Source organism: Dermacentor silvarum, chromosome 2, assembly GCF_013339745.2.
Source record: "Dermacentor silvarum isolate Dsil-2018 chromosome 2, BIME_Dsil_1.4, whole genome shotgun sequence".
NCBI lineage: Eukaryota > Metazoa > Arthropoda > Arachnida > Ixodida > Ixodidae > Dermacentor > Dermacentor silvarum.
The window spans coordinates 123,068,693-123,094,251 of record NC_051155.1 but is presented as its reverse complement, the minus strand read 5'-3'; the positions used below and the strand labels follow the sequence as shown (position 1 = coordinate 123,094,251).

At 45.8% G+C, this 25,559-nt stretch overlaps 2 protein-coding genes across 2 annotated transcripts in view; both read left to right on the top strand.

Annotated features, from left to right (window-relative positions):
* Positions 1-9,520: 9,520 nt before the first annotated feature.
* On the top strand, positions 9,521-10,789 carry LOC125943519 (uncharacterized). The gene has a single exon (XM_049662874.1). It carries the CDS (start codon positions 9,545-9,547, stop codon positions 10,787-10,789), a length of 1,245 nt encoding a protein of 414 aa, XP_049518831.1. The 5' UTR covers positions 9,521-9,544.
* A 6,949-nt stretch (positions 10,790-17,738) lies between these two features.
* LOC125943518 (uncharacterized) overlaps positions 17,739-25,559 on the top strand; it is a 45,984-nt gene continuing 38,163 nt past the window's right edge. Inside the window, exons 1-2 of the mRNA XM_049662873.1 lie at positions 17,739-18,140; positions 21,275-21,391. Of these exons, the coding sequence (XP_049518830.1) occupies positions 17,745-18,140; positions 21,275-21,391 (513 nt within the window). The 5' untranslated portion in view covers positions 17,739-17,744. The remainder of the gene's footprint in view (positions 18,141-21,274; positions 21,392-25,559) is intronic.

Here is a 25,559-nt window from a genome sequence, read left to right as displayed (position 1 = left end):
ATGAAAACGTTTACTAATACTTTCACCGTTCTGTGAAACAGGCACCCAGAAAACACATTGCTCATGTTAACACGACGGCGCGTCACGTATAGTATGCATATACTTGACGAATGCCATAACAGCAATCACCTTCGTGGTTAAGATCGAAGGCGAGAAAATGTTTCATGGGGACCCACAGCCCTTACGCAACTAAATCTACCGACTGTGGCGAGGCACGCATTATTCGCGAAACCCATCAGTTCACTACGAATTGAAAAGCTGTTCTTTAAGCGCCAATTGCAATGCCCAACTCGAGGCTATACGAATGCCGGTGGACGCTTAGTACTGCGGAATGAGGAAAACTGCCTCACCCTGTCTCGATCCTGCGTTGTCCAACTGAGAACTTGGTGATTGCATAAAAGAGAACCTCACATACCCGCCTCATAGAGACGACACCAAAGTACAGTAAACCAAAGTAAACATCCTTTCGAATGGCCGAAGGTTTAAGGGCACTGACTATACAGTATTAGTGAGGACTTTTCGCGATCAGTTGGAAATTCCCGAAAACATCTCCTTGCGTTCGCAAAAGGTAAAGGCGTTCCGTTTTCTTTCCGCTTTAAGACCTCGTTCATTGGTTCCAGAAGATGTTCTTTTGATGCCGCCTCGAGTAGTGTTAAAGAGGTGGCATAGCAGCTACATCACGCCCAACAGAAAAATAACATAACGCCAACTTGCTCCAGAGATAGCGCTTCGCTTTCTATATATACACCAACGTGCGCAGTTTCCTCCCAAAGCGTGAATTGGTGCCTAACATAGTCTTATCAACCGGTAGTGATATACTAACTGAGCAGCGCCGCGTTACTGATAGCGAAGGACACCTGCCCGCTTTCTATCGGAACGACCGTGGTGGTGGTGTCGCTGTTCGCGAGCAGTTGCCATGCTCGCTGATTACGTCACATCTTGAGATGGGTGATACCTTTCCAAAAAAGGGCTACTTGGTATCTGTTACAGACCACCCAGTGCTACTTCTGATTTCTGTCATCAACAACGTCATAAGCGAACTGGTAACCGCCCGCCCAAACGCGCAAATCCTGCTCTTCGGTGATTTTAACTTCCCGCAAGTAGACTGGCGTACCATACAATCATTCTCGGTATCCGGACACACAGAGGCCAAAAATTTTGTCGATTTCTGCCTTAACTTTAACCTTTCTCAGCTAGTAACCGAACCAACCCGGATTTCGCAGCAAACTGCTAACGTCCTCGATCTCATACTAACCGACCACCATGACAGCCTTTCATCCATTTGTTACTTGCCTGAGATCAGTGATCACAAAGTCATCCATGCCACTTTTTTGTTCAATTTGTTAACACGGGATACCTTTAAAAAAACAATATGTCTATACGACAAAGGAAATTACGAAGCAATAACTGAAGCTATGAATACCTTCTTTCCTGTATTTGAATCAACTTTTCACGATCATTCTGTTAACAGCAATTGGACGCGCTTCAAAAACAAACTAAGTGATCTTACAAAGAAATTTATTCCTAAAGTCACCTTTCGTTCTTCTCAGCCAGAACCATAGTTTACAAAAGCCCTAAAACGCCTGAAAAAAAAAAAAAAAAAGCGTCTGTATCGCGCCGCCAAACAGAGTGGACGCCCATGCGCATGGGATAAATATTATGAAGCCGAACAGAGCTAGGTTGACACACTGCGTCGCGCTAAACGCTCCTTTTATCACAATGATCTACCAAACCTATTAATCAATTATCCGAGGCAATTTTGGAGAGTCATAAAAATAGCGAAACGCGCACTATTACGATAACTAACGAATCGAACGAAATTATTGATTCCGATTGCGCCGACGTGTTTAATACCGCCTTTGCTTCTGTGTTCACTAACGAATCTAATGCGCCTCCCGTTTCGTCATCGCTTAGTATAAACTCGTCAATGCCAGCCATTGCCTTCAATGTAGACGGTATTTGTGCAGTCATCGGTAAAATCAAGTGTTCATCTTCTTCCGGCATGGACGAAATTAACTCAAAAATTAAAAAAAAAAACACTAAGCTTATTTCTGCAGCCTATTTGTCTTTGATATTTGCCCAGTCTCTTCAGGTTTCATTCCAGATGACTGGAAAATCGGGAAGGTCGTTCCAGTCCACAAATCAGGTAACAGAAACTCGCCTCTTAACCATCTCCCAAACAGGCGTCCCTTGCCAAATCATGAAGCATGTCATCTACTCTCTTATCATGAATTTTCTTGACTTGAATCACTTTTTCCATCCCGCCCAGCACGGATTCCGCAAAGGTTTCTCCTGCGAAACACATCTTCCTGCACGATGTTCACAATAACCTTGACAGTAACATACAGACTGACATAATTTTCCTGGATTTCAGAATCAGAATCAGTTTTTATTTTCCTCAAGGAAAAATGGACCCCAGACAAAAAGCTGCTCATTGAGCAGCTTGACGAGGCCTGGGGCCCTACAGGCAGCGGCAACAGTGGCAAATCAGTAGTGTTTGTCGTACACCCGTACGAGAAAAAAAAAGCAATGTGAGAAAAGCAATAAAAGCAAACAGTAATATGACAACAGAAGCAACACAATAAAAATAAAAAGAAAGAAAGAAAAAAAAAAGGAAACCGTTCGCATCAAGCTGCGAAAAAAAAACACATGGTATATATATACATACATGTATGTATCCACACATGTGTAAAAGAAAGGTCTGCACACACACACACACACATATATATATATATATATATATATATATATATATATATACACCTACATACACAGATATACACACGCACATGGCATACATATACACCACTCAAGTGCACACATGTATACCTTCAGGTTAGATATTTTATGAAGAATGCCAAAGTGGAAAAGTGAAATTAGACGATTGCCTGCCAGTTCATTCCAAATAAATCGACATGAAACACACAACGCCGAATGTAATCTTCATGATATGAATCTGCTATCAATTAGGCAATTGTGTTTAAAAAGTGTTCCATTAAAGCACGTTTATTTACTGCGGGGCCATCAATTAAGGTTGTATTTACGTTCAGGGTGTAAGGGATTACATACTTTAACATTTGTTGACCGTAATTCGTTCGAGTTTTGGGAAGACACCACTTTTCTAATTGTCGAGTGTTGGCTGTCGGTACGCGTTCTTTGAGCGCTGACATTGCGATAAGGAAGTTAGTACGAGGCGTGGCTTTAGTAGTAAATAAGGAAACAATAATGTGCGGTAGCATCATATTGACGGGCAGAGTTTTTAACCGAATAAAAAGCGGTTTAGAGTGTGCGCAGTACTCTTCGTCTGCAACGATACGAATCGCTTTCTTTTGCAGGATCACAATTCTATTTATGTTAGTCTGTGATGCCGTGCCCCAAACAAGATGACAATAGGGAATGTGTGATTGAAATAATGAAACATATATGTGTTTTTTAATGTGTACAGGAAGAATTCTACGACACCGGGAAAGTGCTCCAACAGCTTTTGACAAACTTAGGGCTACGTAGTTAGTGTGCTCAGTCCATCGAAGGTGCTCATCAAATATAACACCCAGTGTTTTATGGTGGCTGACGACCTCAATAATATTATTGCCTAGGTTAATTGTTAAGTTCGTCCCTATGTGACGATTTATTGCGCGGAAAATAACAGCTTTTGACTTAGTTGTATTTATTTTGAGATTGTTTAGTTTGGACCAATTTAAGAGGCTGTTTAGGATATTGTTTGCTTTTGAAATTATTTCTGTATCCGAGTGACCAGAGATAAATAGGGAAGCGTCGTCGGCATAAATTACAAAATAAGCGTCTGTCGAGATTGTTACCACGTCGTTTATGTAAACATTGAAAAGAAAAGGTCCTAATATACTGCCCTGAGGGACGCCGCATTTCAGATAACGTTTGGATGAAGAAAAACCGTCTTTGTTCACTATTTGTTCACGGTCTTTAAGATATGAACTAAAACTTTGAAGTGTCCTTCCCCTGACTCCGTACTTGCTTAACTTATCTAAGAGAATATTATGGTCTAGACAATCGAAAGCCTTACTAAAATCCAGAAAGATTCCTAGTGTTAAGAGTTTGTTTTCAATATTCTGTAAAATAATTTCTTTTTGGACTAATAAAGCTGATTCTGTAGAAAAACCTTTACGGAATCCGAATTGAGATTGTGATATTAACTGATTAGCATCAAAGAAGTTCTGCAAACGTTTTAGCAAAATTGTTTCTAGTACTTTCTAAAAAAGGGGTAGAATAGAGATGGGGCGATAATTACTCATGACGTTTTTCGAGCCTGACTTGAAAATGGCTGTAACCTTGGCCAGTTTCATTCTCACAGGGAAAACACATGATTCTAGTGAAAGGTTAATGATATGACACAGAGGTAGTGCAAGAAAGTCAGCAACAAACTTTACTGGCTTAATTGTGAGGCCTTCTACATCAGAGCTGGAATTATTTCTTAAGGACATGAGAACGGTAAAAACTTCTGAGGGATCTGTAGGGCTAAGAAACACAGAGCTGGTTGTTTTACTTGAAATAACAGAACACGCATCTTCGTTATATTTTGCTGTTGCTTGCTCGGTAAAGAAGTTATTAAAGCAATCGGCTAGTGGTACGCCTGATATTGGTGACCCGTCAATAATCAATTCGCCAATGTCATTCGATACGTTTTTATTTCTAATTACCTCATTTATTGCGCGCCAAATTAGCTTTGGATTATGCTGGCTTCCAGCAAAAATTTCCGAGTAATAGTCACGCTTGGCTTTGCGCAAGTCGTTATTTAATTTATTCCTAAACGGCTTAAACTCAATGTAATCATTAGGATTTCTGGTTACCAAAAAACTGTGGTACAGGCGGTCTTTTTTTTTTAATCCTTCTTAAAAGACAAGGTGAAACCCATGGTTTCTTAATTTTTTTCTTAGATGATTGTCTCGTTATTAATGGGAAACTTAAGTCATAGAGCACTTTAAATTTATCTATGAACGCATTATAAGCCTCATCCACTGAACGATAGTTGAGGCATTGTGTCCATGGTGTCTCACTAATCAGTCGCCTGAATGATTGTAGTTTGGTATCAGTAATTGCCCGAAAGGTTACCGGTCTGCTTCGAACTGGTACAGGTTGACGCTTTTCTATTGTAATAAAAATAGGACAATGATCGCTTAGATCACAAGACAGTGTACCCGAAGATTTTACCACGATATCTATGTTAACAATAAACAAGTCAATAATGCTCGATGAAGAGACCGTGATTCTCGTTGGAGATGTAATGGTGTTGGTGAACCCATTGGATTCGATGATCGCAATAAGTTCTGCTGAATCAGCGTTCACTTCGTTTACATTAATATTAAAGTCACCTCCGAGCAATAGGGTATAATTACTTTGTGAACAGTAATTAAGAAAAGCATTCAAAAATTTGAAAAATGTCTTATGGTTTCCACCAGGGGGCCTGTAAATTACAGCAAGAATGTAAGTATTGTGTTGTAGCACGAGAGCTTCGTAGTTATTTGTTATAAATGTGAATTCTGTAATGATAGTACAGTTCAAAGAAGACCTAACATAAATAGCTACTCCTCCTCCGCGGGAAGGCCTATTTAGAAAAAAGGTGGCATACGATGGTAATTTGAGTAGTTCTGCTTCATGCTGACACCACGTTTCGGTGAATAACAAGCAATCAAAGGTCACCCTAAGTTTACCTAACAAACTTTCAATCTGATCGTGCTTATTTTTCATTGAACGAATATTAAAATGCACCGCGGAAAAGAAATTTTTGGCGTTCGAACTGTTGCTGATGTCGCATGGCATGACCCGATCATAGTATAATTTACAGCAGCCATGACGCAAAGAAGAGCACTGGCAGAGAAGTAACAATAATTTGTAGATAGAGGGCAAGGGAACCTGTAAAATTGACATGGCTTAACGTGATGGCTTCGCAACTGGGTGCGCGTGTATGGCTACGAAAAATGCTAGTACATCCTCTCGGTTGCGCAAACAAGATTTCTCTAAGGCCTTCGGTCCCTCATCAACGTCTAATATTGAAACTTACGAGACTTAATTAGCATCCTGATGTTTTGAATTGGATTATTGAATTTCTTAGTAACCGCTCCCAATCTGTCATTATAAATAATCACCTATCTAACCCTGTGCCAGTAACATCAGGCGTCCCTTAAGGATCGGTTCTTGGCCCTCTATTATTTCTAATATATATTAATGACTTACCTTCGCATCTGTCCTCTAATATCCGAATTGTGTCATTTATCGCACTGTACGTAACACCTTCAATCAAACAGCCCTGCAGAAAGACCTCTCCAATATACTAACCTGGTGTGACGATTGGTCAATGTCACTTAATGTAAAAAAATGTAAAGTTATGGCTTCCACTCGTAGCAGTAATCCCCTGGTATTTCCTTACCAAATCGGAAGCATGCCTCTCGAACTAGTAGAGTCCTATAACTACCTAGGTGTCACCGTATGCAATGATCTGTCCGGGCATAAACATATGTTTATGCCCGGACAGATGTGTTTGGTGCGGGCTCCAGATGGCAGATGCATATTCCAGTTTTGCTAGAAATATATATTTATAACATCATATCATCTGCTAATAAAACACTCGGTTTTTTAAAGCGTACTCTCCGTCAGGCCCCTCAGAACGTAAAACTGCTTCCCTACAAATCCCTTGTTCGAGCAGAACTGGAATATGCATCTGCCATCTGGAGCCCGCACCAAACATATCTTATCAACTCACTTGAATCTGTTCAGAACCGCGCTACTAGGTTCATTCACTCACAGTATCCATATGATGTCAGTATTTCTGCACTTAAAACACAATCCGGATTAACACTACTATCTAATTGCCGACGCATCGCTAGTCTCTTTTTCAGTGTCCTTCATCATGCGCCATACATCGTTGCTGCGGCACGCACCAGTCATCCGCAGCAAGTCGCACGCCCGCGGGCCCGAACCACTCATTTTCCCGCCCCGTTCATTCCTCGAACAGCTAAAGACTGGAACGGCCTTCCTGCTGACATTGTTAACATCACTTGCCCGTCTTTGTTCCAACAGCGTGTGATTGATCACTTTGCATATAACTAATGATGTGTACAAGCTGTGGAACTTATGTTAAACCCACCCCTTATGTAATACCCCCTCCGGGGGTCTTTAAGGACAATAAAATGAAACTGAACACCACAAGCCTCAAATGAATTCACTTGATTTTTGACCTCCACAGGGCAATAATGATATCTTCAATAAGCCTCATACTGCTAATGAATGAGGCTTCGGCTTCTTTCTAGCTGCAGCCATACGGTCCAAAAGGCATATCTCACTAAAAAAATTTGGGCCGAGCAGCCTGTGTCATTTTGCCTGACAGATTCGTGATGTCTGTTTCTCAAGAAACAAGCAGCAGTAAATTGCTCACGTGAGTTGAACGTGTAGCACGAAGCAGTGAATAAATATTGGTACACATCCCTTTGCGGATCCCATGCTAGCAGACTAACCGGAAGTCGTAGGTTCTTGTTCAACCAATGGGCATCGTTTCCGCCGTTGACATCACCACATTCCCCCTGCTGACATCGTGACGACCGCTGGGGATACCGGAAAGGCGAGGGGAGGAGGACGGCATTGTGTTCTTTATTTTGTGGCGCTCCCGCGGCGCGTAGCGCTGCAGCGTTTGGCATCGTTGATCGTGACGGCATTCTGAATAGAGCTCTGCACGGGCCCGGGCCGTCTGAAGCGTTTTTTAGGCAGGCTCGGGCCGGGCCCAGGCATAAAGCCGCGGACCCGGGCCGGGCTCGGGCTTGAGGCCGCGGGCCCGGGTCGGACTAGGGTTTGAAGCCGCGGACCAGACTCGGGCCCGCTCATTAAAGCCCATAAGTAGGCCTTCGGGCACACGCGACCGTTATGCATTGAATGGTTCAATGCATTCTGTGCCAAGTTGAAGTGACACGTGTAGGATGACTATCATCATCATCATCAGCCTATATTTATGTCCACTGCAGGACGAAGACCGGCGATCTCCAATATACTTGCGCTAGCGGGTTCCACTTTGTGCCTGCCAATTTCCTAACTTCATCACCCCACCTATAGTTTTCTGCCGTCCTCGACTGCGATTCCTTTCTCTTGGTATCCATTCTGTAGCTCTAATGGTCCATCGGTTATCCATCCCACGCTTTACATGGCCTGCATTTTTTCAGCTTAATATTGTCACGTAGTAGTGACGCTGAAGTAAACAGTCGTAAAACTGTGTATGACGAAACTGATTCTTTATTGGGCGAACCTGTGCCCACAAAAGCAAGCTACACTCAAAGCACAACGAAAGCGGCGAACGCAGTCGGCGGTCGCCGAAAATCTCACCAGCGGCGAAACGCGTCGGCTTATATACCTGAGTCATCGAAGGTTCCAGATTAATCCCTGATGCCCGCGGGTCTTCCAGAAAGTTCTAGACAATTCGCGTTCGTCATACAATCAGATAACATAAGCGTCGGTGAAAACAGGCAACGGAAAGAAGCACCGATAACGTTCTAGAAACTTCCGATACAGGCGCGTCCTGCGCGGAGCGATAACGTTTAACATTTGTTAGCCGGTGGAAAGCGGCCGCCGGTGAAAGATAAACATGTATACGTGTCAATATCAACTAGAATATCGGTTATCGCTGTTTGTTCTCTGATCCACACAGCTCTCTTGACTGTATATCTTATCAGATGACTGTATATCTTATCAAAAAAATAGTAAAACAGATGAAGTTCTCGTTTTTAACAGGGGAGCTGTTTCAGCCGGGCGTAATGTGTCTGCTGAATCCAAAAATGTGGGCCGATCCTGGCAGCAGTGCAGAAAGGGTCCAAGCGCACAGCGGAGCTGTTTCAGCCGGGCGTAATGTGTCTGCTGAATAAAAAAAAGCACCGCATATCCACGGGGTGAATGATGATGAGTGGGCGATGCTCCGGAGGGAATCATCGGTAAACCGTGAATCTTCCGTGTAATTCGCCCAGTCTCGCCGCACTAAATCGAACGATTGACTTCCACCAATGACACGCGCCATATGTGACGTCATTCCTATTTTATAACAGCGCCCTTCATTATAATTGCACCATCTCCCGCTTAAGGGGACGCTAGCACAAACGCGTTAGAAACGTGCGGTACTAAGGGGGAGAGGCCACAGCGTCTTACGCAGCCGTTTACACATGCCGGAACGTGCACCGCGTTTGCCGACGCTATCACATGACTGCTGAGAGAGTATAACCCCCGTATTCATAAACGCTGCTCGACTTGAACTTGACTTGCCACCGCCTTCAACGCGTTTCGAACGCGCTGCCCAAGGCGGTGGCAATTAAGTCAAGTTCAAGTCGAGGAGCCTTTATGAATACGGGGGTAAGGCGGAGAGGCCACAGCGTCTTACACCAGCTTCTTACACGGGCCGTAACGCGCTAGCACAAACGCGTTAGAAACGCGCAGTCTTTCGTTAATGTTGGGTGTTTATTGTCATCGTGGTGCGTGTGTCCATGTGCGCTTCGTGGCGTAGTGGATTCTGCTCCTGGACGCCGTGCGGTACAGACGCAGAATGGAGGGCTCCTCGAGAGCTGCGACAGCGGCCGATGTTGGCCGTGGTGCACCGTGCTCTGCGTTGCCCAAGGATTACCGTGTCATCTTGCCCCCGTTACCAACAGGTGAAGGACAAAGGCGCGCAGTTGTATTACACTGCGACGTTACTGGACGCCCGTATAGAATCGACGACTTCCGGAAGCCCTTGAAGGATGCTGGAATAATTCAGCAGGTAGACGGCATTGGTGCATACCAAATGTCTCACGTGTGGCTGCTGAACTTGAAGACAGATGAGGCAAAGCAAGCGCTGCTAGACGCCGGACCGCTACTGGCGAAGAATCGGCCGTGCCTCATTATTGACCCGGCACGGCAAGAGCTCAGGATCAAGCTACACTGGGTCGCTTTCGATGTCACTTCTGAGACCATACGACGAGCCTTTCGAGAGTATGGTGAGGTAAAGGAAGTCATCAGCGATCGGTGGAAGGCGGAGGACTTTGAAGGTGCCGAGTCAACCACTCGTCTCGTGCGTCTTTTTCTGCGTGAGGGTGTCACACCAGACCGCGTCCCGCATCAGATGCGCCTTGGTAGTGGCACTGCGCTTGTGGTTGCACCTGGACGTGCGCCGTTATGCCTTCGTTGCCACAATACTGGACACATCCGACGTGAATGCCGAGTGCCCAGGTGCGCAGCTTGCCGAGCGTTCGGGCATGAGCAGGCTAATTGTACTCGCTCGTACGCCAGAGTTGCCAGCGCAGGCGGAGACGTGGACCGGAGCGAGATGCTCATGGACGATGAAGAAGCGGAGAGCATGGCTGCAGTGGCGGCGTCCACCAGAGACGCCGTCTCGCAAGACAACACGGCCGCAGACGCTCGGGCAGGAGACGCCACTCAGGCAGGCGCATCAACAGTGCAGCACGAAGAAGAGGAAGTTTCGCCAGAACGCACTTCGGAAACAGACTTTTCAAAGCAGCAGCCGCCAACAAGCGTGTCTGGGACTGATGGTAAAACAGATGCACTCAGAACTGCAGCAAGCGAAGCCGTCGCGCCGCTGGGAGACAATGACTCCACGGACGAAGCTGCAATGAACGCCGAGGCAACACCTGCGAAGCGTCGACTCAACGAAGCAGGCAAGACATCACAAGACACGCGGCTGCGAGCAATGGAGAGGCGTGAGAACGTGCCCGGAACCAAGAAGCCTCGTGTGGCCAGCCAACAGCGGTCGGCGTCGCTTACACGCGGCGGCGGCGGCAAGTCGACGCTCTAGGCGTCGACTGGACTGTGGGATACTATACGGCAAGGTATATGGAGGGAACGCCGTAGGCTCGGTCTGGTATCACTCACCAATATGGAGTCCTTGGAGAGGGCGATAATAATTGCTACACTTAACGTCCGTGGGCTTAGTGCCAAGAGGCGGCAAAATCAACTTTACCGCCTAGTAACGGAGCACGACCTCGATATTGTAGCCATTCAGGAGACCAAAGTGGAGGGAGAGGACCAGACGGAGCGTATGGTGCGTCCTTTGCGAGACGCTATGAAGTTTGTGTTGCCCATGCGGTAGGCTTGTCTTCGGGCTGCATTTTGTTAATTCGGCAGAGCCTTGGTGCTGTAGTGCAGTCGGTGAATACCTGTGAGTCAGGCCGTTTCATTGTATGTGACTTTTCCCTGTCATCAGAAAATTGGCGTGTAATTTGTCTGTACGCACCAACCAAGGCTCAAGAGCGAAGTGAATTTTTTGAAGAAATTGAGTCATACTTGAAGTGTGAGCGCAGACTAATTTTAGCGGGAGATTTCAATTGTGTCTGTGCGGGCCGTGACAAAACCAGTGGGAAGAAACACAATGATGCGAGTACTGCCGTTTTGAGAGATATGACCGCCGAATTTCATCTAGAAGATGTGGGTGAATGTCTTTGCAGCGGAAAATCAGTCATTTTTACTCACTTTCAGGGTACGAGCCATGCTAGACTTGACAGAGTGTACGTGTCAGCTGAGTTTATTCCTTTGTGTCGGGATTACAGTGTCACACCTGTTGCGTTTAGTGATAATTGTTTGGTTTCTTTCTGTGTTGGAAAACAAAGAAGGAATAACAAAGTATTTTCTTGAGATCTCTGGAAATTTAATGCAAACTTGCTCAAAGTTGACGAGTTCTGTAAGCAGTTTCTCGAGGCTATAGATAAAATAACAACTCAAAACTTAGATAGTTGGGAACATAAATGGGAAGTTTGTAAGCAAACAATTAAAAGCACTTGAAAGGGCCAGTGTGTTGAGACACGCGGAAAAAGAAATTGAGTCCCGTCTTAGATGGAATCTGCAGCAATTATTGGAAGCGGAAAGTACACAACCCGGTTACTTCTCAGAAGACATAAAAAGCATAAAGCAAAAACTTGAGTTGATAGACCAAGAGCGATACAAGGGAGCATTGATTCGTGCCAGAGCTGAGTACTTGTGCACAGGTGAAATGCCAACAAAACGTGCCTTGGGAGTCGAAAAGAAATATGCTTCACAAAATGAAATAACAGAAATAGAACATAATGGGTCATTGCTTACCAACACGGATAAAATAGCAAGTTCTTTTTTCGAATATTACAAATTACTGTTTTCTCGTGGTCAAGTTGACGCTGATCGATTCAAAAATGACTTCGTTTCACTGATGCCAACATTAGACGACGAAACCAAGGAAATATTAGAAGTACCCATAACAGTAGAGGAGGTTAAGGAGGCGGTTGATCGTTTAAATAATGGCAAGTCACCGGGGCCGGATGGCTTAGGCGCTGCATTGTACAAGGCGTTTAAGGGGGTTATCGCACTAGTTTTGACTGAAGTATACAATGAGGCTTATGAGAAAAAACATCTTCCGCCGTCCTTTCTGTCAGCACACACGGTCTTAATACCAAAAACTGAAGACCAAATCAAATTGCGTGATGTTACATCGTATAGACCCATTAGTCTGACAAACATAGATTATAAAATATTAATGAAAGTATTGGCTAACAGGTTGCAGACACTAATGAAAGATTTAGTCGGTCCGCACCAAACGTGCGGAATAAAAGGAAGGGCAATTATGACAAACATACACATAGCACGATCAATCCTTGAATGCTGTGACGCAATGCAACGCAGTGTCGCCATGCTGCAGGTTGACCTTGAGAAGGCATTCGACCGCGTGCCGCATGACTTGCTTCTATCTATACTTGATTATGTGAATGTAGGCAATGTGATCAGCGAAGGTGTGCGGATGGCTTACGCAGGATGTACAACGAGGCGGGTAATAAACAAATCAGTAGGAGAGCGCATACCAGTACAGCGCTCAGTAAGACAAGGGTGCCCGTTATCACCGCTTCTCTTTTGTATATATATTGAACCTTTTTTTCTAAGCGTAATTAGGAACGAAGCGATACGAGGAATCAACTTATATAAAGCCGAGGTCAGCCATCTTCCTTACGCTGATGACATTGCAGTTTTCTGTGTTGATCATAAAAGTGTAATGCACACTGTCAATGCTGTAAAAAGTTGTTGTCAGGCAAGTGGTAGTGCTGTAAACTGGGACAAATGCCTTGGGTTTTGGCATGGGGAATGGGACGTTGCTCCCAGGGTGTTTATGAACATTAAATGGCAAGAAACACCGACAAAATACTTAGGTGTGCCCCTGCAGTACTACTGTGACAGCGAGCCTTATTGGAAAAAACAAACAGAAGTGTTGCGTGAAAAAGCACAGAAATGGAAAGGCTGGGATAAGTCCATTTTCGCACGGGCCACGACTTGGAACATATTTCTCGTAAGCAAGCTATGGTATGTAATGCAGGTCTTACATTGCAGCAGGTTAAATGTACAAAAAATGCACAGAGTGTTCGCGGTCTTTATTTGGAGCTCTGTATGGGGAAAAACGAGCCGTACAAATCTATTTAAAAGAGTGCGGGATGGTGGGCTTGGTTTAGTACCTCTGTATGTAAGACAACTTGTCAGTCGATATGTTTTTCTCCGAGATGTAGATGACACGTTTCTCAGAACTATGATTCAACTAAGGCTGGGGAAAGTGCTACCGGAATTTGTTGTGTCTTCGGTGTGTGAGCAAGGACCAGTACGGGGATATCTAAAAGAAGTAGTTACATCTTTCCGTTTCTTATCGGTGCGCTTTTCTTTGCAATACTTGACCGAGGTGTCACGTAAGAAACTGTATAAAGACCTCGTTGATGTGTTATTTCCAGTGCCATTGTACCGTGAATTACACTGTGTAGGCCCAGGAAAAGATGTCTTGAAACGCGTTAAAAGAATGCTTGTTGCGCCAGGGGTTAAAACCTTTTTTTTTAAGCTGCACACGGGAACCTTACCCGTTAAAACATGGTTAGAAGACAGGGGTTTATTTGTTCCATGGGGTACTAACTGTTTATTATGCAAAAAACCAGAGACCATTGAACACGTGTTTTTAGATTGCTGGAGCGGGGTGTTCTTCTGGGACATCTTACAGAGAACTCTGAAAAAAGAGTTGCCATTAAATTCGCATGGAATCCGTTATCTCTCGGTTGAAAACGATGATGGCGTGCCTTTTGATCTTGTCATGCTCCTGGGCCTGCACAGCATATGGCGAACGCGGACGGCTGCACACAATGCAGATATTGATGTGCGACCCGTTCGCGAACATTTTTGCGAATTTGTGTCCCATTTTGTCGAAGTGCAGAAGGTGCAGACGTTTTACCGGATTGGGTTCCTAGATTGGAACTTTTGTTGCATATGCCGAAATACTGATTACATGTAGTCAGCAAACAGCTGACGGTTCACCGATATAAGATCCTGTTAGTATGTTGTTCTGCGCTCGTCAGATCTGTGACATACGAGGCAATAAAAAAAATAATAATAAGCTTCGTGGCGTAGTGGTTAGCGCCACGCGTTCGGAAGCGAGGGGTCCCTGGTTCGACTCCGCGGTACGGACACAACTTTCGGAATTTTTTTTCATAAAAGTAGACGTGGCTACCTACTACTACTACGACGACGACTACTACTACATACTACAGAGGAGGGACAGACCCACACCCTAAGGAGCTTCGATCGCCCCTAAAAAATGTGGGCCGATCCTGGCAGCAGTGCAGAAAGGGTTCAAGCGCACAGCGGAGCGGTTTCAGCCGGGCGTAATGTGTCTGCTGAATAAAAAAATGTGGCCCGATCCTGGCAACAGTGCAGAAAGGGTCCAAGCGCACAGCGGAGCTGTTTCAGCCGGGCGTAATGTGTCTGCTGAATAAAAAAATGTGGGCCGATCCTGGCAGCAGTGCAGAAAGGGTCCAAGCGCACAGCGGAGCTGTTTCAGCCGGGCGTAATGTGTCTGCTGAATAAAAAAATGTGGGCCAATCCTGGCAGCAGTGCAGAAAGGGTCCAAGCGCACAGCGGAGCTGTTTCAGCCGGGCGTAATGTGTCTGCTGAATCCAAAAATGTGGGCCGATCCTGGCAGCAGTGCAGAAAGGGTCGAAGCGCACAGCGGAGCTGTTTCAGCCGGGCGTAATGTGTCTGCTGAATAAAAAAATGTGGACCGATGCTGGCAGCAGTGCAGAAAGGGTCCAAGCGCACAGCGGAGCTGTTTCAGCCGGGCGTAGTGTGTCTGCTGAATAAAAAAATGTGGGCCGATCCTGGCAGCAGTGCAGAAAGGGTCCAAGCGCACAGCGGAGCTGTTTCAGCCGGGCGTAGTGTGTCTGCTGAATAAAAAAATCACAGCATATCCACGGGGTGAATGATGATGAGTGGGCGAAGCTCCGGAGGGAATCATCGGATCTCCCGCTTAAGGGGACGCTAGCACAAACGCGTTAGAGACGTGCAGTACTCTCTAGTAAGGGGGAGCGGCCACAGCGTCTTACGCAGCCATTTACACATGCCGGAACGTGCACCGCGTTTGCCGACGCCATCACATGACTGCTGAGAGAGTATACCCCCCGTATTCATAAACGCTCCTCGACTTGAACTTGACTTGCCACCGCCTTGGGCAGCGCGTTCGAAACGCGTTGAAGGTAAGGCGGAGAGGCCACAGCGTCTTACACCAGCTTCTTACACGGGCCGTAACGCGCTAGCACAAACGCGCTAGAAACGCGGCCTTTCGTTAATGTTGGGTATTGCCATCGTGGTGCTTGTGTCTATGTGTGCTTCGTGGCGTAGTGGGCTAACGCCGCGCGCTCGGAAGCGAGGGGTCCCTGGTTCGATTCCGCGCTACGGACACAACATCGGAATTTTTTTTCTCATTTTTCTCAGACTGGTTACACACTACTACTACAACGAGGGACGAACGGGTGCCGCTTTAAGGAGCTTCGCCCCTAAAAATGTGGGCCGATCCTGGCAGCAGTGCGGAAAGGGTCCAAGCGCACAGCGGAGCTGTTTCAGCCGGGCGTAACGTGTCTGCTGAATAAAAAAATGTGGGCCGATCCTGGCAGCAGTGCAGAAAGGGTCCAAGCGCACAGCGGAGCTGTTTCAGCCGGGCGTAATGTGTCTGCTGAATAAAAAAATGTGGGCCGATCCTGGCAGCAGTGCAGAAAGGGTCCAAGCGCACAGCGGAGCTGTTTCAGCCGGGCGTAATGTGTCTGCTGAATCCAAAAATGTGGGCCGATCCTTGCAGCAGTGCAGAAAGGGTCCAAGCGCACAGCGGAGCTGTTTCAGCCGGGCGTAATGTGTCTGCTGAATCCAAAAATGTGGGCCGATCCTGGCAGCAGTGCAGAAAGGGTCCAAGCGCACAGCGGAGCTGTTTCAGCCGGGCGTAATGTGTCTGCTGAATAAAAAAATGTGGGCCGATCCTGGCAACAGTGCAGAAAGGGTCCAAGCGCACAGCGGAGCTGTTTCAGCCGGGCGTAATGTGTCTGCTTAATAAAAAAATGTGGGCCGATCCTGGCAGCAGTGCAGAAAGGGTCGAAGCGCACAGCGGAGCTGTTTCAGCCGGGCGTAGTGTGTCTGCTGAATAAAAAAATGTGGGCCGATCCTGGCAGGAGTGCAGAAAGGGTCCAAGCGCACAGCGGAGCTGTTTCAGCCGGGCGTAATGTGTCTGCTGAATAAAAAAATGTGGGCCGATCCTGGCAGCAGTGCAGAAAAGGTCCAAGCGCACAGCGGAGCTGTTTCAGCCGGGCGTAATGTGTCTGCTGAATCCAAAAATGTGGGCCGATCCTGGCAACAGTGCATAAAGGGTCCAAGCGCACAGCGGAGCTGTTTCAGCAGGGCGTAATGTGTCTGCTGAATAAAAAAATGTGGGCCGATCCTGGCAGCAGTGCAGAAAGGGTCGAAGGGCACAGCGGAGCTGTTTCAGCCGGGCGTAATGTGTCTGCTGAATAAAAAAATGTGGGCCGATCCTGGCAACAGTGCAGAAAGGGTCCAAGCGCACAGCGGAGCTGTTTCAGCCGGGCGTAATGTGTCTGCTGAATGAAAAAATGTGGGCCGATCCTGGCAGCAGTGCAGAAAGGGTCGAAGCGCACAGCGGAGCTGTTTCAGCCGGGCGTAATGTGTCTGCTGAATAAAAACATGTGGGCCGATCCTGGCAGCAGTGCAGAAAGGGTCCAAGCGCACAGCGGAGCTGTTTCAGCCGGGCGTAATGTGTCTGCTGAATAAAAAAATGTGGGCCGATCCTGGCAGCAGTGCAGAAAAGGTCCAAGCGCAATGGCACATACACCTGTGAACTAGCGAAGCTGAGCCTCGATAAGTCTAGCTAAGAATGGTGGGAACTACTTAAACTTAGTCAGCCATCGATAGGCAATTGATAGCCAATCAATAGTTAGTCGATAATTGATCAATAATCAATAAATTCCGGAAAATGCTGGGGATGACTTGGTAGTGCTTAGCCTAGCCCAAATACGTGGCCAATATCTTGCGATTCACAATCGATAGCCAATCAATAGCTAATCGATAATTCATCAATTGTCAATAAATTCCGGGAAATGCTGGCGATGACTTGGTAGTGCTTAGCCTAGCCCAAAAGCTAGGACTAGCTAGGTGCCCATCAGCTCCACTGTCTCTTTAGCATTGCGCCGCCAGTGCAAGCTACGCTAAGTTTTTTTCTTTTCCATAAAAACGAACATCGTTTCCGCGTAAGGAAAAATAAATTATACGAAGAACCGCTCCTCAAACCATTTCCATGTTACCGCTTTTGCGGTAACGAGTGGGCTTGGCGGTACTCTGTTACTCTGGGCTTGGCGGTACTCTGTTGGCGGTACTCTGTCCATGTTACCGCTTTTGCGACGACGAGTGGGCTTGGCGGCACGTCAGTGATGGGTCGTCCTAACCAACTTCGCTTCTTCGCCACGCAGTTTTTGGTGCTGTCATGGATCCTGATGCTGACACCGAGCTTTGAACAGCCTGTCTGGATTACGCAACAAGCCGACGCTAATCACATGTTAGCGAACACACCGCCCTACCATGACGAGCTGCGCCGGACCTGTCCGTACAGAGCATCGGAGAGCACATCATGGGCTGCGCCATCACATCGGTCACTGCGGTGTCATCCGCTGACTCCCTGCCTTCCGGGCACGCTATCTTTGACTGACAGCGCCACCTTCCCTCGGATCGCCGATATAAAGCCTAGACAAACGATCGCCACGCTTAGTGGGCTTGGCGGCACGTCAGTGATGGGTCGTCCTAACCAACTTCGCTTCTTCGCCACGCAGGTAACAAATTACTATTGCCTTTACGCTAAACGCACTGGTTACCGAACATTGCTCGTGCTGCCGAGCCCACGGCGCTCTCTTTGTATAGTATTTGACTGTGCTCGCATGCTATTGAAATTACTTTTGTTAGCAGGAGATATTGAGACTAATCCTGGGCCCGGAAATGATCCAACTCTACTTCCTACTGATATGATTGATGTTCTAAAGGCGTTGCAAATCGGACAGTCGGCCATGCTTGAGCAGTTAAATTCAATTAGATCGACCCTTGCTGACCACGAAAGGACGTTCAGCAACTTCAACGCACGGTTGACCAAGATTGAGTCCGACTTATTGTCCTTTTCAAATGTTAAGTCACAAATTGATAACATAGAAAGTGTTGCCAATAACAGCTCTGCTCAAGTAACTGGGCTGAGGGACCGCATTAACGAGATGGAAAAGAGATCTAGAAGATGTAACCTGGTTTTTTACGGGCTCAGCGATGCGCGACATGAGTCATGGCGTGATTCCGAGGAATTGATAATTGAGCACTGCCACAAAAGCCTTGGAATAACTATTCAAAATCGTGATGTAGAACGTGCCCATAGACTCGGAACTTTTCAGGAGGGGAAACGGAGACCAATAATAGTGAAATTTTCCCACTTTAAGGATAAGGAAGGCATCCTTTTCTCAAGCGGTAAACTGAAGGGCACCGAATACGGCATTAGTGAAGATTTCTCCCCGGAAACACGCCTGGCCCGAAGACGTCTAATTGAATTTGGAAAAGCGCAACTATCTTCCTTTAAGCTCCGTTACGACAAACTCATTTCTGGCCGAAAAACCTACGTTTTCGATCACGCTAAACAGTCTGTTGTCGAACGCCAATCCTAGCAACAAGTGCAAAAACCACTGAGGCCGGCTCAGCGTGTTAAGCACAACCTATCATTGCTCTACACTAACATCCGTAGCCTAATGCCTAAACGAGATTCGTTATGCAGCCTCATTTCCTCGTCGTCCAGTAACATCGTACTACTAACGGAAACGTGGTTAAATTCCACAGTGCATGATTCCGAAATTCTTCCTGATTTACCTGAGTTTGACATCTTTCGCAAAGACCGACACGATGGCACTCGTGGCGGTGGTGTGGCTATTGCTACCCATCGCCAACTTAAGTGCTCTTCAGTAAATATAAGAACGCCTTTAGAAATGGTTTGGACGTGCTGCCACGCCACTTCACCGCGCACGCTAATCGGCTGTTGTTATCGACCACCCAGCACTGATAGTTCCTTTCTTTTGTTTTTATTGCGATAGCAATTATATGGACACTTCAACCGGATTTCTGCCGTCGCCGTCGTCGTCGCCGTCGCCGTGAGGTTCCCTATAGATAAAATCTTCGCCGCGCGCCGTATGCCCGAGCGGAAGCGTGCGGGGACGCGCGCTATCACAGAGAGCGAACGCACTCAATCTCCCACGCGCAAGCAAGGAAGCGGGAAGCGAGCGCCAGAGGCAGCGGAAGGGGGGGGGGGGGGGGCGCACTTCTCTGCCAACAACCGCGCTCGTCACTCGTCGCTCGCGCGCACCGTCTCTTATCTCCACACGGCTCTGACCTTTATGCGCCGTACATTCGCCCGCAGCGGCGTATGCTTGCTGCCAATGCGCCGTACATTCGCCCGCAGCGGCGTATGCTTGCTGCCACCGTTTTGACAGTCGTTGTCTGCAGTCATTCAGTGTGATCTATTCGTGTTTGTTTGTGCGCGCTCACACCACGCTTGTTCATTCAGTTAGTAATAGTCGGGCCACATTTTCCAACGCACGCTACACATGCAATGCTGCCCGGATCGGCAGTGCAGCGCTACCGGTGTGTCCCTTCGCACGCGCTGCCCACGGGAAGCGCTTCTCATCAACACCACTGTTTCACACGCGCCTTCTCGTGGTCATCCAGTCTCTCTTCATGTCGGTCTACTTACGCCGCAGCACACCTGCTTACTTAAAGCTCATGTTTACTACAATTCATATTGCTACCAAAGCCGCTCACCTTACTTCGTATGACATTGCTGTGTTGCTATCGCATTCATTGCTTCGCCCTTAAGGCGAAACTGTGACATTTTTTTCACGACGCGTTGTTAGAACTAACAACGGCTTATCCTAACACCCCCATATTGTTACTCGGGGACTTCAACTTCCCAACTATAGATTGGAGTAATGTTGCGTCATGTTTAACACACAAAAACATGGCTAGCGAATTTATAAACACGTGCTTGCTATTCGGTCTCTCGCAGCTGGTTAATAAACCTACGCGAATAACTCAACACTCGTCAAATATCCTAGACCTCGTCTTGACGTCACACTCGGATCAGATGCCTCCCCTTACATACGTCAGCGGTCTTAGCGACCACACCGTCATCCATGCCACGTTTCCTTGCAACATACTCAAAAGTAAAATATCAAGGAAAGTACTAACGCTATATGATAAAGCCGATTATTGCAGTATTAATCGTGAACTTTCCGTCTTTCACGAGGAACTTGGCCTTACGTATCAACAGCGGTCGACCGAGAGTAACTGGGCGCTCTTCAAAACAGAAATGCTGCGTTTAATGGGTCTTTACATTCCGACTATCACGATTAAAGAAAGAGTGCGTTCCCCCTGGTTCAACACTACTTTACAACGCTTTAACAATAAGAAAACACAATTATTTCGCGTAGCCAAATCTTCAGGTTCTCTTTCGGCCTGGGAAAAATACAACGAAACCACTAAACAATACAACTCATTAAAAGCACGTACAAAACGTGATTTCTTTTCTACTACCGTTCCAAACATGCTGCACTCTAACCCGCGGCGTTTTTGGAAAACGATAAAACCTGATAATAATAGTTCTATTTCCCTATGTGATAACTCTGGCTCACCCATTTCTGACTCGGATGTTCCTGATGCCTTGAACCTTGCATTTTGTTCCATGTTCACGAAAGAATCTACCAATGAAATGCCAAGTTTTCTATTTTTCGATTTTGATTTCGGTATTGATTTTAGGCCAGAAGGCATCGTTAAGGTTATAGATTCCCTGAAGTGCTCATCATCCTGTGGTATAGATGGAATCAATGCCAAAGTGTTAAAAAATACGAAGTATGTGTGCAGTTCGATCCTGTGTATCATTTTTCAGCAATCACTTGACACAGGTACAGTTCCAAGAGACTGGAAAATAGGGAAGGTCATTCCAGTCTTCAAGAAAGGTGATCGGTCTTCCCTAGGTAACTACCGTTCCATCTCCCTCACCAGCGTATGCTCCAAAATCATGGAACACGTCATCTACTCTCATGTTGCTAACTTCCTAACTTTGTCGAAATTCTTTCACCCTAATCAACATGGCTTCCGGAGAGATCACTCATGAGAAACACAGTTAGCCTTATTTATTCATGATATTCATTTAAACCTTGACCGTAACATTCCAACTGATGGCCTGTTCCTAGATTTCGAAAAGACTTTCGATAAGGTTCCACATTCTCGTCTCTTGCTAAAGTTATCGCGCCTAAACCTTCATCCATTTGTTTTTAACTGGATCCAGTGTTTCTTAACTAACCGAAAACAGTTCGTATATGCTAACAACCTTACATCTGCTGTTTCCTCCGTTCTGTCTAGAGTACCTCAGGGCACTGTTCTTGGGCCGCTCTTATTTTTAATCTACATTAATGACTTGCCATTTACTGTATCTTCTGTAATTCGTCTTTTTGCTGATGATTGTGTAGTGTACCGCCCTATCAATAACCTCACTGACGTAACTTCCCTTCAAGAGGATCTCTTTAACATTCAAGACTGGTGTGCTACTTGGCTCATGTCCCTGAACACAAGTAAGACTGTACACATTTCATTCCACCGCCGACCTAACTACATCCCACCTGCCTACAAAATTAATAACCGTACTATATCTACCACTGACTCCTTCAAGTACTTAGACATTCACCTCTCCAAAGATTTGACCTGGACAAATCATGTAACCCACATAATCAATTCAGCTAACAAAACTCTTGGTTATCTTCGCCCTAATCTCTTGATGGCACCGACACCAGTAAAATCAGTTGCCTATAAAACGCTCGTGCGACCAAAACTGGAATATGCATGTGCTATCTTTGACTCTTACCAAACTAATCCGACTAAAGCTCTCGAATTTGTTCAGAACCGTGCTGCTAGATTTATTCTTTCAGATTACTCATATCACACTAGCGTTTCATCGCTAAAATCAAAACTAGACTTGTCGCCTCTTGTCTCTCCTCGTCGCATCTCTCGCCTATGCCTCTATCACAGGTTTTTTTATTCCATACCTCGTGACAGCGAGCTGATCCAGCTGGCTCATCGTGTTCGTCGAACAGGCCATCCGAACTCGGTAATCCCGCCACGAGCCCGCACCACTACGTTCCTGCAATCGTTCTTCGTGCGAACTGCCCGAGACTGGAATGGCCTTCCTAGACAAACTGCACTCATCCGCGATACAGCGCGCTTTAGATCTGCCATCGAGTGTTGCGACTCATTTTTGTAATGTCATCATCATCATTACCGCCTTCTCCGTGTCCACCCCTCATGTAATGTCCTGTTGGGACCTTTGAGGTATTAATAAATAATAAAAAAAAGATTGTCGATACCAGTGTCGATACTATTTCATTGTTTTAGCGGTAAGGCCAGTTACTTTTGTGCTTCAATGCATAAAACAGCGTTTTCCTCAAAAAGTCAAGTGAAACGCCCATGCAGCTCGTCGGACACTATGAAAATTAATATCTCGAAACTGATTCAGTCCTGAGAATTCGCTCCAAGTGGATCCGCCTTGCGAACTCAGCGGCTATAATTTATAGATTGAAAGATGTGCCGTAAAATAATTATTTAAAATGTTAATTAGGGTAATTGTGTTAAATATCCAATTAAGCGTTTTGCCCATCCATTAGGCCATCCATGTCAGAACTAGCTTGGAACTACATAAAACAATTAACCTCCTTAGAGTGTCGTCGCTATAATGCGAACGCAAGGAATCCTGAGATATGGTCAATTCCGTACTTCACAACACTCTATAAGCATCAGTCGTTAATACATGACCTACCATTCACTTTAAGTAAATACGAAAATGCCGATAATTTCAGCAAGAACGCAGCTCATACTTTGGTCGCTTGTAATGTATCTGATGTGATTATTATTCTGCCTTCGTGTATGGTTCTGATCGAGTATATAATGTACATCCTGGTTCGTTTTCTTTGCAAATGTTAATCTTGTAAAATTCAGTCTCATGCTATGTTGTATAGCTGGTGTTCCATTGTTTTGTATAGCTAGTATTGCTGTTGTATATTGTATATAGGCTGCTGCTGCTGATGATGATGATGATTGCTATTGTAGTGTTGTTTAAAACGCATTTTGTTAAAACTTTTTCCAATTCTGTTAAGTCGCCGTGACGAAAATATTCTGTCTTTCCGTTCATAGCTATTTCGTCCATGAGGAATTCCAGCGATATATCCGGAAATATATGTGAATACATGTGCGCACACTCTTTGCTGTACTATTGCCTTGCCTGGTCTTTTGGGTCACGTCAAGCTACGTATGTAGCTTTTAGTCCAAAATGACCGTCCAGCATGTAAAAGGGAGAATAAATTGATTTGATTGATTTCGTCGGACACTTTAAGAATTATCTCGAAACTGGTTTAGTCCTGAGAATTTGTTCCAAGTGGATACGCCTTGACAACTCGGTGGCGATAGTTCGTAGATTGACAGATGTGCCTTAAAATAATTATTTAAAAGATTAATTAGCGTAATTATGTTATTTCTTCAATTAGGCGTTTTGATTTCTCGTGGAAGTAATGGCCGCCTCATCGAGTAGTTTAGATCAATGATTATAATTATGCTATCTGCCACAGGCAATTTAAAAAAAATTGGTTCAGCTAAAATGAACCACATTTGCATGCTAAATGACATCATAGAACCATATCGTACAAATCAAGGTAAGTGCATGCGCACCAGCGGAAAAATAGCAGCACAGGCAATGAGCCGGATTACTGATGTTCCCGTGGGGGAAACAAAGATTTCGGCCTTTTATTGCTTATGTACTGCAGCTGATTAAACCTCGAGGTGAGGCTGAAAGATACGGTACAATCTGTAAGTAAAAAATAAGTTTTTTTTTTCTTTCAGGCCGGGCCTGGTCATGCAGACACGGGCCCTAGCTAAGCTTAGTAATGAACGCCCGGGCCCGGGCCGCGCCCGGGCTTGGAACCACGGGCCCGGGCCGGGCCCGGGCTGGTCTCGGTCATGTGCGCCCGGGCCCGGGCCGGGCTCGGGCTTTGTATTACGGGCCCGGGCCGGGCTCGGGCCGAAATATCAGGCCCGTGCAGTGCTCTAATTCTGAACTCGATGCGCGTGTTTACTTGAAATGTTAAAAAAAATATCTGAGGGGGTTTAGGGGCTCTTTAAAGTATCTGGCAATAAGCCTCATATCTGCAACATGAAGTTACGTAAGAAAATATTGATAACGTGTCATTTTACGCGCGTTTCTTGTTGGTGGAATATTGATCAGGGACACTTATCGAAGAAAGGAATATTAGAGTGCAATAAACCAGGTTTATTAACTGTGTGGCGCAAGGAATGACCAGCGCATTTCTAGGTAATTGAACCAAAGGGTACATACACACATATATATTCACGATATATATTTAAGAGAAAAAAAAAGTCAAATATTCCAAATGCAGTAATTGAAAAATTTGCGTAGGTTGCACTAGCGGCGCAAGGCTAAAGAAACAGCGGAGCTGATCGGCCCCTAGCACTACCAAGTCATTCCCAGCATTTTCCGGAATTTATTGATGATTGATCGATTAGCTATTGATTGGATATCGCAAGGTATTGGCCACGTATTTAGGCTAGGCTAAGCACTACTAAGTCATCCCCAGCCCATTTCCGGAATTTAGTGGTAATTGATCGATTAGCTATTGATTGACTATCGATTGGCTATCACAAGGTATTGGCCACGCATTTGGGCTAGGCATAAACACCTTCGCTAGTTCACAGGGGTATGCAAGTGCCATTGCGCTTGGACACTTTCTGCGCTACCGCCAGGATCGGCCCACATTTTCTGTACACGACCCACGGACTAACGATCGGCTTAAACAGCTCCAATGTTAAAAATTGGGAGGACGCTTAAGCTTCGCTTTTAAGAGTGGAACGCGATAGCATTGAAAGATCCATGACTGCTTACGCTTCCCGACAACTGCAGCTTAAGCCAACGTTTATACAAGTAAGTATCTATAAATGTTGGCTTAAGCAACCGTAATGGTTACCGGGAAACACTGGCGGTGAACGCTATGCACGAAGGTGAGCTTTCTGGTAGAAACGTGCCCTCTTGCATTAGGCGATCCCGTAGATATTGCTCAGCCGCGCCAAAAAAAAAAAAATTGCATAATTTTAAGTTTTCCGTTTTTGTTTCG

Coding starts and splice junctions, on each gene's coding strand:
- LOC125943519 (XM_049662874.1), top strand. CDS start 9,545: ATGGAGGGCTCCTCGAGAGCTGCGACAGCGGCCGATGTTGGCCGTGGT.